Genomic DNA, 23,510 nt, shown 5'->3' on the forward strand with positions numbered 1-23,510 from the left:
AACCCCTCAGTTTGCACGAGTTGCCCTTCTGGGCACCCTCAGCCCTTTACTTCCCTCCGTCATAGCCCTTCCTGTGCTGGTCTGTCTCCTTCCCTGACCCACGGGTCAGAGCGTGGACACTGGCCATGTGGTTTTTGAGAACTTTAGTGTTGCTGCTAGTAATAAAAATGGGGAGCTTGTCATCTAACAATGCAGGAAGCCTTTCGAGTGGGAGAGAGGATGAACTCCCAGGAGCCCAGCTAGCGTGGAGGCTGTGCCCCACTCCCAGGGGGGCCCCCAGCCTCATGGTGTGGTTTTGTCTCCTAGGTTGGGAACTACAAGCGGACCGTGAAGCGGATAGACGATGGCCACCGTCTGTGCAGCGACCTCATGAACTGCCTGCATGAACGGGCGCGCATCGAGAAGGCATACGCACAGCAGCTCACGGAGTGGGCGCGGCGCTGGAGGCAGCTTGTGGAGAAGGGTAGGGAAGCCGCCACCCAGGGCATCTCCGCCCAGACGCTCTGGGCAGATCTCACAAGATCAGGGCAAGGGTGCGTCTTGCAGTTCTGGGGGGCTGTGATTCGTACGGGGGAGCAGCAGGGTGCCATCGCCCAGCAGCACAGGCTGTGTGGGCTTCCTTTCCCTTTCTCTGCGGCACGGGGCTCCTCTGCAGACAGCACCAGAGTCTCCTGTCGAAGCCCTCCTCATCCATAGGACATGCCTCACTTGCCAGTGTGACTCAGAAACAGCTCCTTCAGGGCCCAGATCTGAGTAGAGTGCCTATCACATCAGAGGCCTTGCTGCTCCACACTGTGGGTTCCAACACGGAGAGTTGTTCATCTGTAAGCTTGGCTGTGTAGCACGTCAGGGAGGACTAAGTGGTGACGTCCGGCGGGCTTTCTAATTCTGAACTTTAACAGGAGTAACTAGAGGTGTTGAATGGTGCAGGTTTTGCCCCCACTTCCTCCCTAGCAAAACACTCCGAAGATTCTGGAGCTTAGTAACAGAATGCTGCTGTGGATACAGATTGTACTCAGAATACACTTCCCAGCAGTGGAGTGGGAGCTTGATGGATTATGGGGTTTCCTGGAACAGAAGCCAGATAGTGGGACTTTCTCAGGGTGTGCTGTGGGTCAGGCCCTTCTACCAGTAAGGTGACCTCAGAAGATGGGGAGCCATCTGGCTGAGTGGTCTGGAGGGGCGAGGCCCCAGGCAGCTTCAGCTGGGTCTGGACCAGCTGCTCATCTCTCCCCTGTTGCTGAAACAAGTCGTCTGTGGAGCTTAGCGCGGTGCCTTGGTTCAGAGTAGGTGTCAGGGAACCTGGTGGCCGTGCATGGGTGGCGAGTAGCCAGGGAAGCAGCAGCTCCTCCAGTAAACTGGAGCTGTTGTTTTATTTCCACCTCTTAGGGTCCAGTTGTCAGCTCTGTCCCTTGTGTTTCTTCAGAACTTGAGGTCACAAAGCACGCTTGTCCCCCTCACCTTGTGGATACTGCCCCTGTGTTGCAGAGCAAAGCAGGAGAGGGAGCTGCTCGTTTTGTAGACACAGGGATTTGAAATTCAGAAGGACTCACCTTCCACGGTTATCCCCTCCTCCAGTGCCTCTCTGTGTCATTACCCAGCTCAACAGTGACTGTCCCCTGGGAGAGCCTTGAGGACAGAACCTGCCTGGGTCTTCCCATTTTCATCCTCAGATTCTGTCATAGCCTCCTCCTCCCTTACTTGATGCCATGCCACCCCACACCCGCAACAGAATGACAGGCCAGATTACGAGCTTCCTTCCTGAGCACAGTGTGCGAGGTGACCACTATCTAGAGATTTCCATCACGCCAGAGCAGGTTCCTGACTCCAACTCTCCTCTCCCCAAGACAGGGCTTCCATTCTGCTGAGGGGACAGGCAGCTCTTGAGTTCCTGCTCTGGGCCGGGCTCCATTCTCCTCGTGGGAGTGAATGAGAGAGGTGCTGAGGAGTCCACCGTAGGGAAGGGAGAGGGTGGACTGCGAAAGTGCCTGAGCAGCTGAGGTCAGCTCACTTCAGAGGCCCCTCCTTCTCCAGCCAGCCTGAAGCAAATTAAAACTTCCAAGATGCAGAAATTGAAGTTTTTGAAAAGCTTAGTGACATTAAAAAAAGGAAATGTGTGTAATCCCCTAATTTCCCTAACAAAAGAATGGTTGACTAGATCCAGCTTCAGTTCCTCATTCTTTCTTCATCCCAGACTGAAAAAGGAACAGCCACTAAGAGAAAACTATCTGAAAGAACTCGCCCCCACAGCCAGGCTGCTGGCCTAGAATCCCGTCCTCACAGCTGAGAGAGGTTAACGGACGAAATCCCCACGCAGGGCCTGTCTGGGAGCCCTGGTGCCCAGTAACCACAGCTTCTCTCCTGTGCCAGGGCCCCAGTATGGGACGTTGGAGAAGGCCTGGACGGCGGTCATGTCCGAGGCGGAGAAGGTGAGCGAGCTGCACCTGGAGGTGAAGGCCTCGCTGATGAATGAGGACTTCGAGAAGATCAAGAACTGGCAGAAGGAAGCCTTTCACAAGCAGATGATGGGAGGCTTCAAGGAGACCAAAGAAGCCGAGGACGGCTTTCGGAAGGCACAGAAGCCCTGGGCCAAGAAGCTGAAAGAGGTGCCTCCTCCCGCAGGCTGCTCCCAGCCCGGCCTGACCCCACGCTTCTTGGCTAGTCCCCCTCTGACTGCTGCGGGCCCGGGAGCCCTCAGGCCAGAAGTCCGTGCTGGCTAACATTTACCGGAGCTCGACATGAAAGTCCCTCTGAGCTAGTAGAAAGGATTAATTTAAAATTTTTCTTTCTTTTGTATGTGTTTTTCTCTGAAGTTTGCAAATGATACCGATACCGGTTTTTCTAAAAGTAGCCAAAGCCACTGAGTCTCGTCCGGCCTTGCCTAGCTGGAGGCTCTCTTACACGCACCCCCTGCCCACAAGCGGACCCCCCACCCCAACCCCACCGCAACTTGGCCCGCCCCTTCTCAGGGGCGGATTTGCTGCTTCCTTCCGTCTCCACCTTCCTCCTCCCCAGATCCTCACCTGTTCTCAGGAGCTGCACCACCTTCCTCCTCCCTCCTCCCCAGATTCCTCCTCCTCGGAGTCACCTGGAACAGACCTCTCTGTCTTCAGGTTGTAACGACAGGCATTCCTTCTTTTCTCTGTGTCTTGGCTTTTGCCACGTTTCCTTTCTCTTGCTTCTTGTCTGTGGCCTCATTTGTAATGACTACCCTCAACCCCTCATGAGGCCATGGTTTCAAAACTCATCTTTCCCGGGGTGCCTGGGTGGCTCAGTCGTTAAGCGTCTGCCTTTGGCTCAGGGCGTGATCCCAGAGTTCTGGGATTGAGCTAGGCATCAGGCTCCTCTGCTGGGAGCCTGCTTCTTCCTCTCCCCCTCCCCCTGCTTGTGTTCCCTCTCTCACTGCTGTCTCTCTTTCTGTCAAATAAATAAAATCTTAAAAAAAAAAAAACAAAACAAAATCAAAACTCATCTTTCCCCTCTAGAATGAACTCTGTGACTTTGGCTCAAGGAAGGAAGCATCTGTTAAATGAAGATACAGCCACATGTGTCTGCACTTGTGTGCGTGTATGTGTTCTCCCTGTGTGAGATAGCCATGGAACCTGAGGCCTGTAACTCTGCCTCCCACCATGACCCCCTCCTGGTAGCTCTGGAACTTTGGAATGTTCTTCGTATTCACTGTTCCAGCTGCCTGGCATGCTCTTCCCGTAGACAGCCACACCTCCTGCACATTCTTGCTCCATGTCATCTTGGCTGGCTCTCTCCAGCCATTCCAGATGCGGTTTGACCCACGCCACCCCAGCACGGAGCCCCACCTCTCTTCCCCGCTGTCCTCTCCTCCTTGGCACTCATCACCCTCTTGTTCACCTGCTCTTCAGCTGTCTTTTGTAGCTGTCTCCCTGGCTAGACAGAGAGCTCCCCAGAAGCCAGGATCTTTGGTGCTGCACCCCGGTGCCTCGGACAGTGCCGGGCCCGAGGCAGGTGCTCTGTCGTATCTGTTGAATGAACTCCTCCCTCGTAACTAGTTGTAATTACACAGCACGCTTTGTACCTGCTCTTCCCCTCTCTTCTGGGGGGTGCAAGCGGAGTCTGTGAAACCTCTGGCCGGGGTTTTGAACTTGCAGACGTGTGGCACTCAGGAGCTCCTTCTCCCTGTAGGTAGAAGCAGCAAAGAAGGCCTACCACGCGGCATGCAAAGAGGAGAAGTTGGCCACATCACGAGAAACCAATAGCAAAGCAGACCCATCCCTCAACCCTGAGCAGCTTAAGAAGTTGCAAGACAAAGTAGAAAAATGCAAGCAAGACGTTCTGAAGGTAAATGGGGCGCGTCTTTTTCCATGTTGAATGCATGGGCCTCACCCGGTCACCTCTCTGGCCCATGGTGAGCCTTTGTCACCGCTTGATGGGATGGGTGGAGAGATGGCACACCAGTAAGACCTCTTCCTGCCCTCAGGAGGGGCCTGCTGTGAGCACCTCACCTTACCACAGCCCTCTGTGTCCTCCTCAGGACGGGGGCAGAACTGAGTGCTGGGCAAGCAGGGAAATGGATGATGCCTCTGCTCGGGGAAGGGTGGAGGTTGGCCAGGGTGGCTGCGGGGGAAGCAGGAGGGGACAGCTTGTGCAGGACACGGAGGTGTGGGTGTCAGCGTCAGGGAGCTGATGCATGAGCTGGCACGGAGGGTCACGACGACCGAATCGCCAGTGGTCTTGCAAGGCAAGTGAAGTAAGGAGCTTAGGACACTGCTAACAAGGAGCCACTGAAAGAAGGTTCCAGAGCCCAGGAGAGCAGAGGTTTGGAGGAGGACCACAGCTTAGCAGGATTGCTCTGGTGGTGAGTGGAGGGAGTCCCACGAAGGGGTGGTGTAGTGCCCAGGAGGCCCAGCACACTGTGGCCGTGGGGAGCTTGGAGGGGTGGGGGGAGCAGGCAGGCTTCCCCAGCAGCCCCAGCAGTGAAGGCCCCGGAGAGGTATGGGTGGAGGTTGCGGGCGCTCAGCCTAGAGACTGTGAACAGGCCCTGTGTGCAACAGGCCCAGTGCGGCGTCCTGGGTGCTCTTCTGTCCTCTGTGCAGTGGGGGAGGGTTCCTGCTGCTGTGGATTAGATGGTCTAAACTGTCGGGCTTCATGGATGCAGGTAGTGATTCTTCCTGGAAGGCCTCAGTCACGGGGTGCAAACACTAGACAGATTCAGATCATTTAAAAGTTTCCAGGAAGTGAGAGCTGATGTAAGCAAGGCCCGGGCCACCGCCTCTGCTGTGTGGTGAGGGGTGCGGGGTGGGGGGCTGCCGCTGTCAGGAGCCCTCCTGCGGCAGTGCTGAGGGAGGAGATGCCGCCTGCGTTTGAAGAGAGAGAGAGGCAGCCAAGTTGAGAAGGGCTGCAGCCCGGGAACAGCATGTGAAGCCATGAAGGGAAACAGGAGCCCCGAGCTGCTCTGTTAACACCCACCACCTTTCAGGCTTGGATGGACACCACCCAGCCCAGGGAATTAGGTGGTGGCCTCTCTGTTGTGTGACAGAGGAAACTAAGTTCAGAGAGGCTCAATCTTGTGCCCCCTGTAGTGTGAGTGGGGGAAGGCCCGTACCCTCTCTCCCCGCTCCTCACCGCTTTGTCATCAGCATAGGGAGGGTGGTTGTGGGGAATGTTGTCCGCAGAAGAGTTCATTGCTCACACTGAGCACCAGAGGCCCTAGGGGAGCAGCCCCCACTCCGCGCACCTGGCTCTGGGACTGGAGCTGGGGCTGGGGCCAGGAAGGTGGGGTTTAGAGCAGCTGACTGCCTCCACCATGGGATCAGGCAAGGAGCCTGGGGCTACATACTGAATGGGGAGGGCACCTGGGCTCCAGGAACAGAAGGCTGGGGGACTGCTAAGGGTTGCCTTTGCCAGGTGTCCAGGACAGTGCCTGGAGGAGAGATGAGGCGTCTCCGCTCCTGGGGGGGGGGGTGGGTAGGGGTAGGGGTGCGGGTGAGGAACGTAGACACATTACCTTTCGTGTTTCATGGTTGCTCACAACAGAGTCCACCAAATTGATCCGAGGTCTGAGATCAGACATAAGCACCTATCAGGATGACTGGGCCACTTTGTAGAGGTTTCCCTCCTGACTTTGTGGTCTGGCCAGTGACCTTGGGGCATGATGGGCCTTATAGGCCAAGAGCTGGCCGGCACAGGAGGGCCACCCCATCCCCACTCCCCTTCTAGAAGCAGTTTCTAAACCAGCGTTGACTGGCTGCATACGCCCCTCTGTGTTTCTTACTGGTGAGGCAGTGACTGCATCCTGCAGTATCCATCAGAAAGGAACTTCTCATGTTCAGTGCTAAATGCCCCAGTCCACAGGAGAGTGGAGGCTGCCTTTCATTTCACTCCATGGTTGTTTACTAGGAACTTTCTATGTGCTCTGTGCTAGGGACTCCCCAGTGGGGATGACCCTGCTCTGTACCTGGCTTTGCTGGGGCAGGTCTGTTGGCGAGCCCAGGCCAGGGGTCTGGGGGCATCATGTTGCCACTGGGCACCTCGGGGGCTCGGGGGAGGCTGCTGTGTGTTGCTGAAGTGGTTGCCCTGTGCCGCTCTAACGGTGCCCGCAGGCACTGGGTGCTTAACCCACAGCTGCATGTCTTGAGGCCACTGAGCTGGTGATCACACACAGGGCCTCACACGTGTAGACACAGGGCAGCTCATGATAACGGTGAGTAATCAGAGCAGTTGGTGGCACTCTGTTCCTGCCGGGAATGCCCAAATTCTGGAAGGATCACCTTTTCCTGGGGTCACAGAGGACCCAAGCCCAGTCAGGAGGCTCAGAAGCAGAACGAGGAACAGCATATAAGGGGGGGCTGGGGAGGGGAGGCTCCAGGGAGTGGGTGGGGCCTGTCAGGGAAGTCTTCGAGAAGAGGGGTCTCTGGAGCGTAAAGGGGAGTTTTTCCAGGGCGTGAGTCACAGAAGGGTGTCTGGGAGGGAAGCAGTGTAGATAGTGAGTAGATTTGGAGTCTCTCGTGAGGGCAGAGCTGCTCCAGAGGTGGCCGGGGCTGGGGTCCTGAGACATGGCTTTGACCCTGAAGGCGGGAGGCTCAGCCCTTCCTCAGAAGTCCACACTGTCGTCAGGGACAGAAAAGCGAAGTTCCTGGGTGGCCAGCCCTTCTGCCCATGAGTCCCCCATTTCGCAGGGTCTCCATAGTGGGAAGGCTTACAGTAAATACGCCCCCAGCCATGCCATTCCTCACTGTGTCCCAGGAGGCTCCCATGGTCCTACCCTATTTCCTTTCTGGTAAAACCCCTTCTCGAGGACAGTCTTGGACTGAACGGCTGTGTAGGGGGTGCGGTGGGCTGGGGGACATGGGAACTAGGGTTTTTTTGAGTGCCTACTTCATGCAGCTTGGTGCCTGTGGTGTGACCTCTCATTTAAATATCAGAATGCCGGGGGGCCTGGGTGGCTCAGTCGTTAAGCGTCTGCCTTCGGCTCAGGGCGTGATCCCAGGGTCCTGGGATTGAGCCCCGCATCAGTCTCCCTGCTCCGCTGGGAGCCTGCTTCTTCCTCTCCCACTCCCCCTGCTTGTGTTCCCTCTCTCGCTGGGTGTCTCTCTGTCAAATAAATAAAATCTTAAAAATGAATAAATAAATAAATATATATATATCAGAATGCTGTGAGTAGAAGTTGCAGGCATGGGGGGCTCAGCTCCATACCATGCAAGAAAGTGAGTCAAATGAATGTTTGGGTTTCCCAGTGCATATCAATCTGTGCTTATGCTATAGTGTGATTTATTAAGTGTGCAACAGCATTATCTCTAAAAACGATCTATAAACCTTAATTAGAAAATACTTTATTGCTAAGAAATGCTAACCATCATCTGAGATTTCATTGAGTCATTGTCACTAATCAAAGATCACCATGACAAATGTAATAATAAAGATGAAAACTTGAGATACTGAGAGAATTACCAAAATGTGACCAGAGACACAGAGCGAGCAAGTGCTATTGGAGAAATGGCACCGGGAGACCTGCTCCATGCAGGGTTGCCACAAACCTTTGGTCCATAAAACACGCAATACTGTGGAGCGCCATAAAACGAGGTTTTCCGGTACCTCGTTTTCTGCAGGGGGAAGTGAGGCTGTAAGAAATTCAGGTGCCAGCTGGAGGAGATAATGCTAAGTGAAATAAGTCAAGCAGAGAAAGACAACTATCATATGATTTCTCTCATCTATGGAACATAAGAACTAGGATGATCAGTAGGGGAAGAAAGGGATAAAGAAAGGGGGGGGGTAATCAGAAGGGGGAATGAAACATGAGAGACTATGGACTATGAGAAACAAACTGAGGACTTCAGAGGGGAGGGGGGTGGGGGAATGGGATAGACCGGTGATGGGTAGTAAGGAGGGCACGTATTGCATGGTGCACTGGGTGTTATACGCAACTAATGAATCATCGAGCCTTACATCGGAAACCGGGGATGTACTGTATGGTGACTAACATAATATAATAAAAAATCATTAAAAAAAAAAAAATAGGATGATCAGTAGGGGAAGAAAGGGATAAAGAAAGGGGGGGTAATCAGAAGGGGGAATGAAACATGAGAGACTATGGGCTATGAGAAACAAACTGAGGACTTCAGAGGGGAGGGGGGTGGGGGAATGGGATAGACCGGTGATGGGTAGTAAGGAGGGCACGTATTGCATGGTGCACTGGGTGTTATACACAACTAATGAATCATCGAGCCTTACATCGGAAACCGGGGATGTACTGTATGGTGACTAACATAATATAATAAAAAATCATTAAAAAAAAAAAAAAAAAGAAATTCAGGTGCCAGGACTCGCCCCCAGGTCTGTCCGGCACTCAGACCCCATGATCTTGCCCGGAGGTATCTGCTGAGTCACCACTGCTGTGGGCAAGGTCCGAGGCTTGAGGGGGACCCAGCACGGCCCTTCCTCAGGGAGAGAGGACACGATGGATGCCGTGGGCAGGAGTCAGTGTGGCAGTGCTGCCTGAGACCATGCACCCCGGGCTCCAGAGTGACCGCCCCTCCCCCAGCATCTGCCTGTTTGGGCCTGGTACTAGCTGAGAAGCCTGGCAGATGCCAGGAGTGTGATTTGCGGTTCAGAAGTGGAGGGGCTGGAACTTGAATTTGAATTTGAAAGTGGAGTCTGTCAGACTCCAGAGCTTGTGCTCTTTGTGCTTTGGAATGTGAGGCCTGAGAAGCTTTCCCCAAGTGACCTCAGTGGTGGAGGTGGCATCCGAGATGCGCCTGGGGTGCCTGGCCATGTGGGGTGGGGAGGGCGTCTTTCTGAGTATTTTCCCAGCCCAGAGTGGGTGGGAGCACCCTTTGGGAGTAGAGGGAGAGCGTGAGTCTTCTGGGCTGGAACCTGAGGAAGTCGATCCTTGGATGCTGGGTCACAGCTCCTCACCCTGCTTATAAAGTCACTCAAAGTGTCTGCTTTAATATTGTCACCTGGTAAGTGGGTCTAGATGCTGATGGATTCAGAAGTGGCAGGAAGGGACAGAAGGCAGGTGAGGAACAGGGTGGTGCAGAGCCTGGCTCGCTTTCTCTCCGTCAGAGGGAAGCAGGGTGAATGGAAGTGAACCTTCGTGCTGTTGTGGCTGGATTCTCTTGTAGACCAGAGAGAAGTACGAGAAGTCCTTGAAGGAGCTGGACCAGGGCACGCCGCAGTACATGGAGAACATGGAACAGGTGTTTGAGCAGTGCCAGCAGTTTGAGGAAAAGCGTCTGCGCTTCTTCCGGGAAGTTCTGCTGGAAGTTCAGAAGCACCTAGACCTGTCAAACGTGGCCAGGTAAGTTTCCATTCAGAGAAAGAGCACATCACCATGAGGTCAGTGGAAAGTTGCTTTTGAACAAAGCTCAATCACGGCTCTCCAGACTTGGGATGGCAGTGTTTGTCGGAAGATCATCTCCCTGGGGGCGCCTGGGTAACTGTCAGTTAAGCATCTGACTCTTGATTTCAGCTCAGGTCATGATCTCAGGGGCATGAGATCAAGCCCCATGTTAGGCTCTGTGCTCAGGAGGGAGTCCCCTTGGAATTCTCTGTCTCTCCCTCTGCCCCTCCCCCCACTCTCTCTCAAATAAATAAATAAATCTTAAAAAAAAAAAAAAAAAAAAGGCTCTTCCCCCTGGTTAAGTCCTTCTGCCCAGGGAGGGACCTTGTGCTGAGCCTGTCTGTAGCTACGGGGTCGGCCTGTGCCAGGCGTCCCACTGCCCGGGATGGCTGATTGCTGGCCTGAGCTGGGCGGCCACCACGCCATAAGGTGGGCCATCCACTGCCGGCTCTGAGTACAACACTCTAGGTCCAGGTAGGAAGGAAGGGCCGCAGCTTGGACCAGCCACAGTTGGCATATTTGAAATCAAGCCAGGAACATTTCTCTGTGTTTCCTGGGTTGGTGTGCCCCGCCCTCGGTACTGTCTTACTTTGAAGCCCTTCCAGAAGCCCCTCCTTTCAGAGCAGCTGGCTGCCCGCTCAGTCCTTGGCTTCTCAGGGGCCCCTTGGACAGCACATGCCCTCCGAGACTCAGCTCTGGATCATGACGTGGAGGCTGTGATATTTCTTCTGCATTTGCCTTGTCTTTGGTCCCACAATGCCTTCACTGGGGCAGAGGTCTGGGCTAACCATGGATGGGGACTTCAGTCATCCATATTGCAGAGCCGTGTAGAAATGACTCACAACTAAGGCTTGTCGTTCATAGGAAATTACATTCTCTTTGTCTCCTGTACAATACAGCGGAAAGGAACAATTATTGTACAGCTGCTCTGCCAGTATTTAATTAGTGCTTATGACAGTCTATAAAGTGGGTGGCATTATTCCCTGTCTCACCGATGGGGAAACTGAGGCAGGTTGTGGTGGCCTGACTTGCCCGGGGCTGCACGGCGGGCTGGGGCGGGGCGGGCTGTGCCCGTTATGTGCATGCTTGTCCTTGGCCGGCATGCCCGGCCTCACTGAGTCCTCGACGCCAGCCCGGGGAGTAGATGGCTGAGTAGTGTCCCTGGGCTGCCGTACCAAAGTACCGAAGACCCGTGGCTTACGACAGCAGAAATTTGTTCTCGCTCAGCTTGGACGTGGGAAGCGTGAAATCAAGGTGTTGGCAGGGCCGTGCTCCCTCTGAGGCTCTTGGGAGGATCGTTGCAGCTGTCAGTCTGTCTGCTGTCAGTTGTTGGCTTGTAGACACTTCGCCTCTGTCACATGGCCATCTTCTCTGTATGTCTTCACCTACCCTTCCCTCCGTGTGTGTCTGCGTGTCTCCATTTCTCCTTTCTTATGAAAAGATGCCCATAGATTAGGGCCCACCCCAACGACCTCATTTTAACCTGATTACTTCTATAAAGACCCCATTTTGAAATAAAATCACATTCTAGGGTACTGGGGGTCAGGACTTTAACATATCGTGTGTGGAGGACGCACTTCAATTTATACCAGAGGGCACTGTGCCTACTCAACAGAGGAGGAAATGGAGACCCAGGGAGGGAAATGGCTTGCCCGCCATATAGATGAGAAAGGAAAACACTAGACCCCTCAGGGATGCATGCTCCCGTCCTTCGTGGTCTGCTTCCTAGGATGGTGAGCTGGTGAGCGCTGGGCAGCCTTCATTTACGGCTTTTGCACATCTGAGTGTAGACCTTCCAGCTTTTTTGAAGGGATGAGGGGGAACTTTCCTGACACTCGGTTCTGGACCTGCTTAAGTGCAGCCACAGAGATCGGTGTCCATGTGGCCGACATGCCGTCACGTTCCTCATTATCTGACATAGAGCACTGCTCTCCCACCCGGTTTGATTTAAAGCCAGTTCGTGGGAAGCCAAAGCTGTGTCTGCTGTGTACACTGAGGCCACATCATCATCCAGCCGAGCCGGGCAGAGCGTCCTGGTCCGTGCTAGGAAGCTGACTCTGGTGTGGCTGGAGCCCACGCTCCTACTGTCGCCAGGCTCCGGGCTGGGATGAATGGTGGCCATCCCTGTCTTCCAAGAGAGTCACACATCTCCTCTCCCTGGTATAGCTACAAGAACATTTACCGAGACCTGGAGCAGAGCATCAAAGCCGCGGATGCGGTGGAGGACCTGCGGTGGTTCCGAGCCAACCACGGGCCAGGCATGTCCATGAACTGGCCACAGTTTGAGGTAAGAGGAGGCTGTGCCCATGACCCCATTGGTCTGGCAGGGGCCGGGGCCCCCATTGAGGCGTATGCTCTCTTTTTCGTTCGAACTCGGTGTTGGCCTTTGCCCTGTTCATGAGGCAGCCTTTAAGTATGGCTACTCTGGAATCCAGGTCAGTGCTGAGAGTCCCGAGGGCACTGCTGAAGGGCCTTAATCTCAGTGAAGGTGCAATTAGGTTCTTTCTTGTTGAAAACTTTGATGGTCCTTTATTGACCGTTGGCATTCTCTTCTCGGTGATGAGTCCCAGGAGCTGCCCAGTTCCCTGCACCCCCGCAGGCTGGCTGCAAAGGGAGCTGCCACAGTGCGTACCAGGCCTGGCGGGCCTCAGGTCAGGGGTGGCGAGGGGTGGGCGGGGTGTGGGTATGTGTAGCTCTTCTTACCCTTCACACGAGGGACTCTTCCTTGTTTCAGGCAGTAAATTCAGCTAATTTTGGTTCAGGATTAACTTTTCTCTTTTCCTGATTTCATGGGTCTGAGGCTTCCAGTATCTTTACATGCAAAATGTGAGGGCCTGGGGATCTCGGGTCTCTTCCAGCCGTAGGCCTGGGTCACCAGGCCCCGCTGCCCCTCCCACCCACACCGAGTCCTGCCACCCTGTTCTCTGAGGGCAAGGATTCTCCCCACCTTGTGGTAAAGGAGGGGCCAGGAAAGGCTTGGCTGCTGCCTTCCAGGGAGGACACCTTGTGTGAGGGCCAAGGGGCTTCTCCCACCCTAGTGGGCGCCAGAGCACCGGCTGCGCTGATGTCTGGTCTCACCACTTGGCAGCTGTGGGACGCTCAGCAAGTCATTTGTTTCCGTGTAAAAATGGGAATGACAACAGCACCCATCTCCTCTGACAGCTGGGAGTCCATGCTGGTCATTGGCCCCCTCTTCGCTTACAGTTGTGTCCTTCCTCACACATGTGCCTCTGTCTTCTGGAGCTTCTCAAGAAAGCTGCTCCGATGACAGTGTAGGTCCCTGCAGCTGAGCACACCCCCTGCTCTTTCAGACATCTGCTCCCAACAGGAGGCCAAGAGCAGACTGGACCCCTTCCACAGAGGCACCAGGACAAAGTAGAGGGCCAGGGCCCTCCGAGTGGAAGTGGCCCTAGAGGGGAAAGCACAGAGCCTACCCCGCCCCCGGCGAGGGTGCACTGGAAGAAGGGAGTTCCGCGTATGGAGTGGGATTTCACCCTGCAGGGAGTGTATACTGCTCCGGGGCGGGAGAGGGGCTCGGGAAGCTTCCTCTGATGTGCACCCCTTCCCCGGTCCCTTGTGGTTGTCCACCAATACCCAGAGAGTGGAATAGTCTGGGAAGGGAGACCTAACAGGCTGTCTCACTGGGATGGGCGTCCCGGCCAGAGCCCACCGTGGCCCTTCTCTCGTGGATCCTGCAGGCCGGGAAGCAGCATCCACTCATGGCCTGTGCTTACGGTTCTTTAGAGGATCATGGTTGACTTTCTCTAATAAAATTATTTGTTTTTATTTTCCATGCTGCAGGATGAAGTAAGTTCCTACTTTCTGGCTAATGTATAATCCCAAACCTCCTGCAGTGTGTGTCCGGCCCGCATGGGTCGGTGTGGGGTCCACAGCCTGGTTCTGACAGCGCGGGCCAGCAAAAGACGCGTGGCAGCCATGCTGCCCTGCTGTTGGTTGGCCGCACTAACAGCTGGCCCTTCCTTCCCAAGCCGGCCGGGTGTGGATCCCGTGGGCCCTAAGGGAGTCACCCAGTCAGGACAGACTTATAATATTCACGTGGTCGCTCCGAGTCAACTTACTTCAGTTGAGAAAATAATGGAAAAACAAATAGGTGACCAGGGTCTGTAGTCAGGGGCCCAGGTCTGCCACCAACTGTGTGTGGGCCAGTCACCTTTTCTTTCTGGGCCTCAGTTTTCTTGTCTCACAAGTTGGCAGGTTAGACTTGATGTTTCTAAGATGGCTTCTAACCCGGGCCAAGCTGTGGACTCAGTCACACCAAGGGTTAATTCAGTTAAGGTTGTTTGGCGATGGGTGGGGTCCGGAAGGAGAATTGGTTAACTGTGTGCACACACACACCTTTTGGGAGATGATGTCATCGCCCCTTCCTTTAACCCACTTCCAGTGTTTCTCAGTGCACTTGATAAAAGCTGTGTACATGCTGGGAAACTGGTGAACCTTTGAGGAGGTCAGCGCTTTGCTTTGCTCTGTTAGTCCCACAGCCTGTGCTACCATTGAGGGCGCCAGTCCCTGGAGACCTGCATGGTGGGCTAGCTTCCCTGCCCCCCCCCCCGGTCATGTGACATCCAACCCCTGTGGTGTGCGGTCCCCATGGCGCAGGCTTGCTCAGGCCCTGCGGCCAGCTCTCCTGCCCAGCTGGGAGCCAGAAACAGTTCAGGGAAAGATGGGAACTATCCCGTCTGCTTTGGAAGGCTCAAGGAAAGCTGGTGAGGCCTCTGGCGACCCCTGCTGGCCAGAGGTGGCTGGAGGTTTAGTGTCCTAGGGGCCAGGGCAGAATGAGGAAGTTAGTTCCTGGACATCTGAGTGCTGGCTGGGCAGACTCTCCTTCTGGAGACTAGGCCTCCACAGGCTGGAGTCCCCGCCTGTAGCAGTGAGGAGGGGGTAGCGGGAGGGTGTCAGGAACCTGAGGTTGGCTAGGAAACAAAGCAAACCGAGGCCGCGGGGCTCCGTGTCACATATTGTGCAGGGCAGGCCACTGGCCTTCTGGCTGGTGTGTTAAACTGATGTGGCCTCAAACAAACAAACTTCCCCATTTCTCTCCCTCGCTGCCTGCTGCCCAGGAGTGGTCCGCAGACCTGAATCGAACTCTCAGCCGGAGAGAGAAGAAGAAGGCTGCTGATGGCGTCACCCTGACAGGCATCAACCAGACGGGCGACCAGGCTCTGCAGAACAAGCCCAGCAGGTGGGTGCTGCAGCAGCCTCCGTCCCCTGGGATAGGTCCCCCAGTCCTCTGTGTGGGCCGGACGCTCCCAGCCTGGGCACCTGGGAGACTCCCCAGTGAGGCCTTGCAGGGAACCCCACAGGTGTCTTTCCAGATGTTCCTTGGGTATCCAAACTCTGCTGGGCAGTGGCCCAAAGGCATTTCTGGGGAGGATCATCAGCTCACCTGATGCTAGAGCTGTGGAAAGATCCAGAGAAGGGAGCCTTTGCCACAGACATGCTTTGGGCCCCAAGTGAGGGCAAGATGTGGTATCAGGTACTGGTCACTGTGTGTCCCCAAGTAGTGCCCACTGGCAGGTGGAGGTCACTGTCGATGCCGTCCTTTGGGCGGGTTCTGGTATCCTAGCCAGGTTTGTACTTCCTTGTCCTGTATGCAGGTGCCTGATTTGGTTGGGGAGGGGAGGAGTGCAGAAGATCATTGTCAAGTGTCCCCCCTTTTCAAGTCACCTCTTTGGTGAGAGGGTTGGTTATTTTATTTCTGATTTAGTTGTTTGCTGAAACCAAGTTTGGGTAGAAAAAGTGGCACTGAGGTCATTAGAACCTCCTGGAAAGTGTGTGCTAGATGAGGCCTGCCCCTGGGCCTCCGAGTCCCAGCAGATAGCGTTACTATCCTCCGCAGAGCTGAGGCCGCCAGCCGCCTCTCCCTGGAAGCCACTCCTGCCTTGCAGGCTCTGCGGCCAGAGGCGGCCATGCCACGAGAAGTAATAATACAGCTCAGAGTTGCCGTTTCTGAGGAGGGTCAGCACAGGTTCTGGAGGCCTTTCTGGAGCCCCAGGCACTGAAGGCCCTACATGGGCTCCCTGGCCAGACACAGCCAGTTGTCATTCAGCTGCCGTGTCTCTGTCTGGGCAGTGGGCTCGGTAAGGTGACCAGAGCAGTAAGCACCGTCCTAGGGATGAGGCCGGCACTTGGGTGACTAGGGCAGGGCTGGGGGGGGAACGGGACACCACCCCAGGGCTCAGGAGGGTCTAGGAGAGTGTAGGCAGGCCAGGGCTGCTGCACAAATTCAGCTTCCCAGCACCAGCCTCCCCTCAGAAAGAGAAAGGTAACAGGGAGGGAGGAGGGCCTAGTGGTCTCAGACACGTGGCTCGGGCGTAGGCAGTAGGCAGCCTTGGGTCCGGTGCCTCTCGCCAGACCTGAAGCCATAAGGCAGCTGCTGGCCACTCGGGGTCAGTGGTGGTGTTTGAGGCATTTCCTCTCCTCTCCCCCCCCCCCCCCCGGCTCTGTCTGAGCCGTCCATGCAGCACTCTGAATGCCAGCGGCTTGCAGCCCTGACTCACAGGCTAGAGGTGGAGCGGGCCCCGCCAGCCCTGCTTTGCAGCTGATCCCTGCTGTGGTGCTAGGGCTCGTAGGGGCCCGTCTGATTTCTTTACCGTCTTGCTCCACACCGGGCACCCACCATCGCTGCATCCTGGCTGTCAACCGTCAGCCTGGGCCCGGGTCAGATTTCTGTCCGCTCCGTCCCCTCTAGGCCAGCACACAGTGGGCGGCTGATACGGTTATGCGGACGGATGTTCTCTCTCTGGAGCATGAAGGGCGTCCTTCTGTTTTAGAAAGTGTTGTTCAGTGGGCTTTGGTGCTGATTTTGGAAGCTCTAACCCCAGAAGAAGCAAGGAGGAGGCCACTGGAGCCTTTGTAGCCAGAAGGAGGGGATGCTGTGCTGTGGGGTCTGGAGAGTTCCAGGAGCCTCCCTCCTGCTCTCAACAGCGGGGCTCCCAGCCTCTAGAGCCCCACAGGCCGGCTGCCAGCTCACAGCATCAGGAAGGGGGGCCAAGTGGGGAGGACTGTGGGGAGAAGCCGCCATCCCAGACGTCACTTGTGCTCCAGCGGCCGCCTGTCCGCACCCCGGGTCTCCTGTTCAGGATAGACTGTGTCCAGAGGCAAGAGAGGAAATGGATGTATTCTCTCTTAGCTGTTTAAAGTGTGTTTATTCACCAAAATATTACTAAGTGTTTTTGCTAAACCAGTCTTTCTGCTCGAACAACGTATCGTCCTCTGGCAAGGAGCTGCTCTGTCCCTTCAGACTCTGGCCCTGTGAACCTGCAGCTGGGAGCACCAGGACTGGGGGGGGGGGCACTGAGCTGGGGTCCCCTGAAAGCTCTCTCTCTCCCTGTAGTGACCTTAGTGTCCCGAGCAACCCCGCACGGTCAGCGCAGTCATTGTCCAGCTACAACCCCTTCGAGGATGAGGACGACACGGGGAGCACCGTCAGTGAGAAGGAGGACAGTAAGGCCAAAAAGTTGGTGAACAAACGTTTCCTCTGGTTTCCACCTCGCTCGCTCTCTGTCTCTCCTCTCTCTGTCCAGGCTCTCGCCCCCTTGGCACTCAAAGCAATGCATGAGGCCTGCAGGAGGTGGCCCGGCTGCCAGCTGGTGGACAGTCTCTGGCTTCTCGATTTCTCAGGGAGGGGGACACCCATTAACAATCTGTGGTTGCTTTTTCTCTGTCCTCCGTTAACCCTCGCCGAGGCCCTGGCACACCACCGCAGGAAGACGGGTGTGCTGGGTGGCCCTGCGGGGAGCCTGACTGCGCTGTGATGCCGAGGGGCTGTGCTCCTGCGGAAGGAGGCCCCCGCCCAGCCCCAGGGCTCCTGGCTCCGGGCAGGGCCTCGTGCCTCTGCCAGCCTCGTGCTCAGGGCCCCCGGGTCAACCCTTTCTTGCAGTGTGAGCAGCTACGAGAAGACCCAGAGCTACCCCACTGACTGGTCAGATGACGAATCCAACAACCCGTTCTCCTCCACGGATGCCAACGGGGACTCCAACCCATTTGACGAGGATGCCACCTCGGGGACAGAAGTACGGGTCCGGGCACTTTACGACTATGAAGGGCAGGAGCATGATGAGCTGAGCTTCAAGGCGGGTAGGTGGGCTCCCTGGCGGGCATCTGGGGCGGATGCTTCCAACCTGCTGGCGGGAGGGTTTGGGATTTTTTTTTTTTTTTCTTTTTTAAGTCTGGAAAATTCCCACTAGTTCCATTTGTGAGTTCTCCTCCCACATTTCAAAAGCAGCGGATGCTCAGTGCCAAACCTTAGGAGGCACGAGGTGCCCCGGTGCTTTCGCCCGAGGCGCCTGGTCTAGCAGGACTGCGGGCCGCAGGCACGGGGGTAGGAGGTGCTGATCGCCAGCACCAGCCGGCTTTCCCAGGTGCTTTCTGGAAGCAGCCAGCCGTGCGGGTCCCCAAGGGAAGGCTTTCTCCAGAGACCCCCAGCTGACAGAGGAGCCCTGGGCAAGCCACCTTGCCCAGAGCCCAGCATAGCGCTCGGCGCGGCCCCGGGCCACTCGGAGCTGCGTCTCGGGGCCGTGCGCTTTGAGCTTCCTCCCTGCAGTCTGTCGTGTTGTATACATTCTACTGCCAGCATGCCTTTGTGGCCAGGACCCAAAACTTCTGCTTTACAGAACAGTCTGGATCCAGATTACGGGAGCTCTGTGCACACAGACTTTCTAGCCTTTGTCTTTTTTTTTTTTTTTTTTAAATGCTGGTTGCGATTTGCCAAAATGGGTTTCAACCCTCAGTTTGAAAGCACTATCTTAGAGCCCATCAGAGGAAGCTGAAGTGGCCTGGTGCCAAAGTGGGCCCACAGAGCACCAAGTTCTTTCCTTCTGTCTTGCCCCCTCCTTGAAGCCACCCCAGATCCACCGTCCACCCCCTGAATCGGGAGGCTCGGCCAGAACTCAGCCAGCTCAGGCTGAAGTGTGCTCCTCCACTCGGGTTGTGCCTCTGGGACAGACGCCCGTGTCTAGCTGGCTGTGGGGCGGAGGGCCGTGTCCGTGCTCATGGGCCCCTGGCCGGTTTTAGAAAGTTCTTACGCATTTCTTATGCTCCTGCACACATTTGTCCGGTTTTCTGACCTCTAGGGGCCATTTGCCCCCTCCTTTTTCTGTTGATTAATTCATTGTCGTTTCTAATTCTTCTGTCTCACCCGTTGGATTTGTCAGCAGATTACAGACATATCCTTCTGCTCTGAGTGACAGTTAAAGTTAAAAGGAGACTGACTGAAACCCATGTTTTAAACCACTGGTTTCACATTTTTACAGCTGGAAAGCGTCCCTCTTCACTGTCTGTTTTATACGTTATCTTTACTGTGATGTTTGCCTGGCCAGCGCTGCTTTGTCTGTAGCACACTCCGGTGCCCTCCATCCCTCTGCATCTCAGACACCTGCGGAGCCCTCCCCTGGGGCCCTTTCCAGCCCAAGTGAGCATCACAGAGCTGGTCTTACCGTGCACCTGCGAGCCTGGCTGTGTGCAAGGGCGGGATGAGAGAAACGCCAGTTGTCCAGGGACCCACAGGGGCAGGAAGGACAGGAGAAGATGGAGCTTTACCCCTCCTTTTTTTTTAAAAAAAAAGATTTTATTGGACAGGGGCGCCTGGGTGGCTCAGTCGTTAGGCGTCTGCCTTCGGCTCAGGGCCTGATCCCAGGGTTCTGGGATCGAGCCCCACATCGGGCTCTTCTGCTGGGAGCCTGCTTCTTCCTCTCCCACTCCCCCTGCTTGTGTTCCCTCTCTTGCTGGCTGTCTCTCTCTCTGTCAAATAAATAAATAAAATATTAAAAAAAAAAAAAGATTTTATTGGACAGCACAAGCAGGGGAAGCAGCAGAGGGAGAGGGAGAAGCAGGCTCCCCGCTGAGCAGGGAGCCCAAAGCGGGGCTCGATCCCAGGACCCTGAGATCATGACCTGAGCCGAAGGCAGAGGCTTAACCAACTGAGCCACGCAGGCGCCCCTGAGCTTTACCCCTCTTGGCACTCACTTCGCCCCTAGTGTTCACTGATGTTGCTGAGTTATATTTGCACGGGAACTGGTGCTGCCAGAGTGTCCCCAGTGCCGGTCCGTGGCTTAGTGGTCCGTGGCTCAGCAGCTGGAGGAAAAGCCGTCCCTCCCATGGGAGTGACAGCAGCTCTCGCTAACTGGCTGCTCACTGCATGCTGGCCACCCTGGCTCCTTCCCTGCTCTAACACTGAGTCATCCTAGCACCCGGTCCACAGAGGAGGAAACCAGGCCCCAGGGGCGGGGTGCTTTGCCCATGAGCAGCAGCCCTGGATATTGGTCCCACAGGCATCTTCATCAAAATCGCGGCTACACGAAATAGAGACAGGGAAATGCCTAAACACAGCATGATTGCCCAGGGAAGAAATTGCAACTGAGCCTGCAAAGGGAACCAAAATGTCAATGAGAAATACAAAGCTTCAAGCTAAACAAAAGGCAAAAACTGTCCTAGGGCTAAGTCTTCCACCCGTTCCCTGCTCCCTGTTCCCCAGAAGGCCCAAGTTATGGGGTTCCCACAGCGCCCCTGCAGGCAGTCACAGGCCAGAGCCCCAGGTGGCTCCTTGCCTGGCCCCTAGTGCTGGATTGCTCTGTCCTCTGTGAATGGGAGATGCCAGACCCAGACCTTCCACCAGCACGGCCCTGACCGCACCTTTGGTCTCTGTTGCCCCCGTCTGTCTCCTTGAAGGACGAGGGCTCTGTCTATCCCCCCGTCATCAGTGTTCCTCCCCCACTACCTGGGCCCAGCCTGAAGTAGGGGTTCCTTCATGTCTGAACAGACGAGACGAATCAAACCACAGTAACACAAAGCCATGGGGAGATTCCAGAACTATGCCGATGGCTTCCATCTCAGTGTTGAGAGGGGTTGATTTCTTTAAGTCAGAGGATAAATGCCCTGAGCTGGGGGCTGGGGATAGAGTGATGGGTCCCTACCTCTCCCACAGCCTTCTCTGGACAAAGAAGAAATGAACACACTGGCTTAGGGCAACAAGTGCTGGAGCAGAGATCAAAGATTGAGCGGTCTTGGGGCCTGGGAAGGAGGAGGACAGCAGGAGAGGGTGGTGACGGGGGTGTCTTGGGCCCTTTAAAAGCATTCCTCTGCCCTGACCTGGAACAGTCAGGAAGCACAGGGCCTGTGGCATTGAATTCTGCAGTCCCTGAGCGGGATGGTGGTCTTGAGACCTCTCAGGGGCTCCTATGGCTGGCTGAAAGAGCAGCTTAAAATGCAACTTAGTCGGGAAATAACCAGGTCTGGCCCAAGAGAATCCCTGCCCCTCCCACCCAAGTTAGAGACCCTCTGTGGGCGAGGGGTGGGGGCTAAGCCACAAGGGCACTCTGACCAGGTGTCGGGTGGTCTGCGTGTCACCGCCTGCTCACCAGGACTGCTTCCTTCTTGTCTTGAAGGGGACGAGCTGACCAAGATAGAGGACGAGGATGAACAGGGCTGGTGCAAGGGACGCTTGGACAACGGGCAGGTCGGCCTGTACCCAGCCAATTACGTCGAGGCGATCCAGTGACGGGCCAGCCGGCTGGCTGGCGGAGAGTGGAGGCAGGGGCCCCAGGAGCTCCGTTGGCCGTCGGCCCCAGGCAGCGGCACTCCGGCAGCAGCCGGCTGTGTGAGCATCCGCTCCTTTTCCTGTAACATGATGGCTCCGTTGCTCTTGGCTTCATGGTGTCTCTCGGAGGCAGACGAGCTGGTCGTTTCACCTGGGACTCGGCACCTTTCCGCACGCGGTGCAGACGGAGAGGTCTGATCGCAGGAAGACAGTACAACAGAACTCGCCCCGTCCCCCCATCCTGCTCACTGCGCGTGTTGGCTTATCATGGATCTGTCTGTTCTTGACCTTGTCTTTCCTCTTCTCCTCTGAGTCACTGGTGGGTCCCACTGATTCTTGTCCCACTGATCACTTCCTCTGATGAGTCCCATCACCCGCACCGTAAATGAACAAACGTACCTGCCATATTCTGAGTGAAGACGTTGAGGTTTATAATTTAAAGGCTGTGTACAGTTATACTTTTTATAGACCTGTTCTTCCATTCATTTATACTTCAATTATGGCACAGATTGATATACACCCGTCTTAAGGATATCTCTCCGCGCTGCGCTGTCCCTCAGCCGGGCCGCGCCGGGGGCAAGCCGGGGGCAAGCCGCAGCTCCGAGACGGGCGCTGCTCGAGGCCGGAGAGCGCAGGGGAGGGTGCGAGCGCGTTCGGCTGGGTGTCTGTCCTGAGCGCCCTCCGCACGCGGGGCGCCCGCCGTGACTTCCGCAGTAACCCTAGGTAGTACTCCAGATGTCCCCATATTTAAAAACTATTTTCATTCTATTTGTGTTTAGAACTTTATTCTTGCAAATTAACAATTTTATCAGTGGTTCGAAAGGTTAAAAAGTAAGAAGCTAACTTCTCAAGCACACGCATCCATAGATGGAGATGCTTCCTGTTAGATTGTCGTGTCTTGGTGTATATCTGTACATATTATTTGATATTCAGAGAATCTAAAGAGTCTGTCTACTGTTTTAATGAGATTTAATGGCTTTTGACAGTGGGTTTAATTTGTAAACTGCTTGAAGACTGTGACATTCGGGCACCGGCCTGGTTGGTCGGCTGGGCCTCCCCTGGGCTCCGGGCGCGGCCTGGGCCTCTCTGGAGTGGAGACCGCTGTGGGGAAGCCTGTCTTCGCTGGCCAGCTGTGGTCCGCCTTCTGACCAGCCTTAGTCTTTTCCGTAGCAGACACTGGAAAACCTCCCGCGTGTTCCCAGCGGCTGCAGCTCCCAGCCCACCCAGGTCCTCACGAGCACTCGAAAGCCGGGGCTCTCCCCAGGGCACCGGGCTCTCTCTGAGCGGCCTGAGTGCCCAGGAGCAGGTGTGCCGGGGCAGGAGCCACACTGTAATCACAGGGCGGGGAGGGGGACGGCGGGAAAACCTTTATTTGTGTAACTCAGACATCGGTGAAGTGGCCGCCGCCATCACGAGCTATGCATTTTCTCGGTGTTTCCAGTGAGCCTGATGTCTTGTTTGGAAAGTGGACGTGCGCCTGTGTTTGTCATGAAAACTTACCAGCAGAAATCCTCATTCCTTTGCTACAGATTTACCAAAAATTGTCAAGTCTTTTAAGTTGGGAGTTTCTTTAAATGTCTAGTATTTTAGAAAAAAAGAATCAATAAACAGTTGATCTCATGAGTGTGACTGTTCCAGAGCCGTGCGTCCCTCACGCTCACGTCGGCTGGTGGCCGTGTCTTCGTCAGCATTTCCCAGACATGGAGCCAGGCGAAGGTCCGCGTGGACTGCCAATCCAGAGGCTGGGGTTTTGAGGCACCTGAGCCCCTCGAGATTCCCCTCCCCCTGAAACCTGGCACTCTGTGGCCCGGGCTTCCCCAGTGTAGACAGCAGGCCGGCAGCACCTCCTTCCCCGAGGCCCAAACAGCAGGACCAGATGAGAGACCATCCATCACCTGGGCTTCTTTGAACACATTCCCTGAGCGCCTGCTGTGCACTGGGCCTGTGCTCTGCTCCTACAGTATCTGCAAATAACATGCCCATCTCCAGGGGCGCCTGGGGGGCTCCGTTGGTTAAGGGTCTGCCTTTGGCTCAGGTCGTGATCCCAGGGTCCTGGGATCAAGTCCTGTATCGGGGTCCTTGCTCAGTGGGGAGCCTGCTTCTCCCTCTCCCTCTGCCTCTTCCCCCGGCTTGCCAGCTTGT

At 55.6% G+C, this 23,510-nt stretch overlaps 1 protein-coding gene across 8 annotated transcripts in view; it reads left to right on the forward strand.

The window, feature by feature from the left end:
• PACSIN2 (protein kinase C and casein kinase substrate in neurons 2) overlaps positions 1–22,991 on the forward strand; it is a 129,431-nt gene extending 106,440 nt beyond the window's left edge. For all 8 annotated transcript variants that reach the window (XM_045779931.2, XM_087868647.1, XM_045779936.2 and 5 more), the window contains 9 exons: positions 307–463; positions 2,371–2,606; positions 4,159–4,314; positions 9,597–9,772; positions 11,981–12,101; positions 14,893–15,014; positions 17,169–17,291; positions 17,715–17,911; positions 21,217–22,991. In XM_045779931.2, coding sequence (XP_045635887.2) covers positions 307–463; positions 2,371–2,606; positions 4,159–4,314; positions 9,597–9,772; positions 11,981–12,101; positions 14,893–15,014; positions 17,169–17,291; positions 17,715–17,911; positions 21,217–21,329 — 1,401 coding nt within the window. In that variant the 3' untranslated portion in view covers positions 21,330–22,991. The remainder of the gene's footprint in view (positions 1–306; positions 464–2,370; positions 2,607–4,158; positions 4,315–9,596; positions 9,773–11,980; positions 12,102–14,892; positions 15,015–17,168; positions 17,292–17,714; positions 17,912–21,216) is intronic.
• The last annotated feature ends 519 nt before the right edge of the window (positions 22,992–23,510 follow it).

The sequence above is a fragment of the Ursus americanus genome, chromosome 17 (genome assembly GCF_024610735.1).
Source record: "Ursus americanus isolate L20-20 chromosome 17, mUrsAme1.1.p, whole genome shotgun sequence".
Classification (NCBI taxonomy): domain Eukaryota; kingdom Metazoa; phylum Chordata; class Mammalia; order Carnivora; family Ursidae; genus Ursus; species Ursus americanus.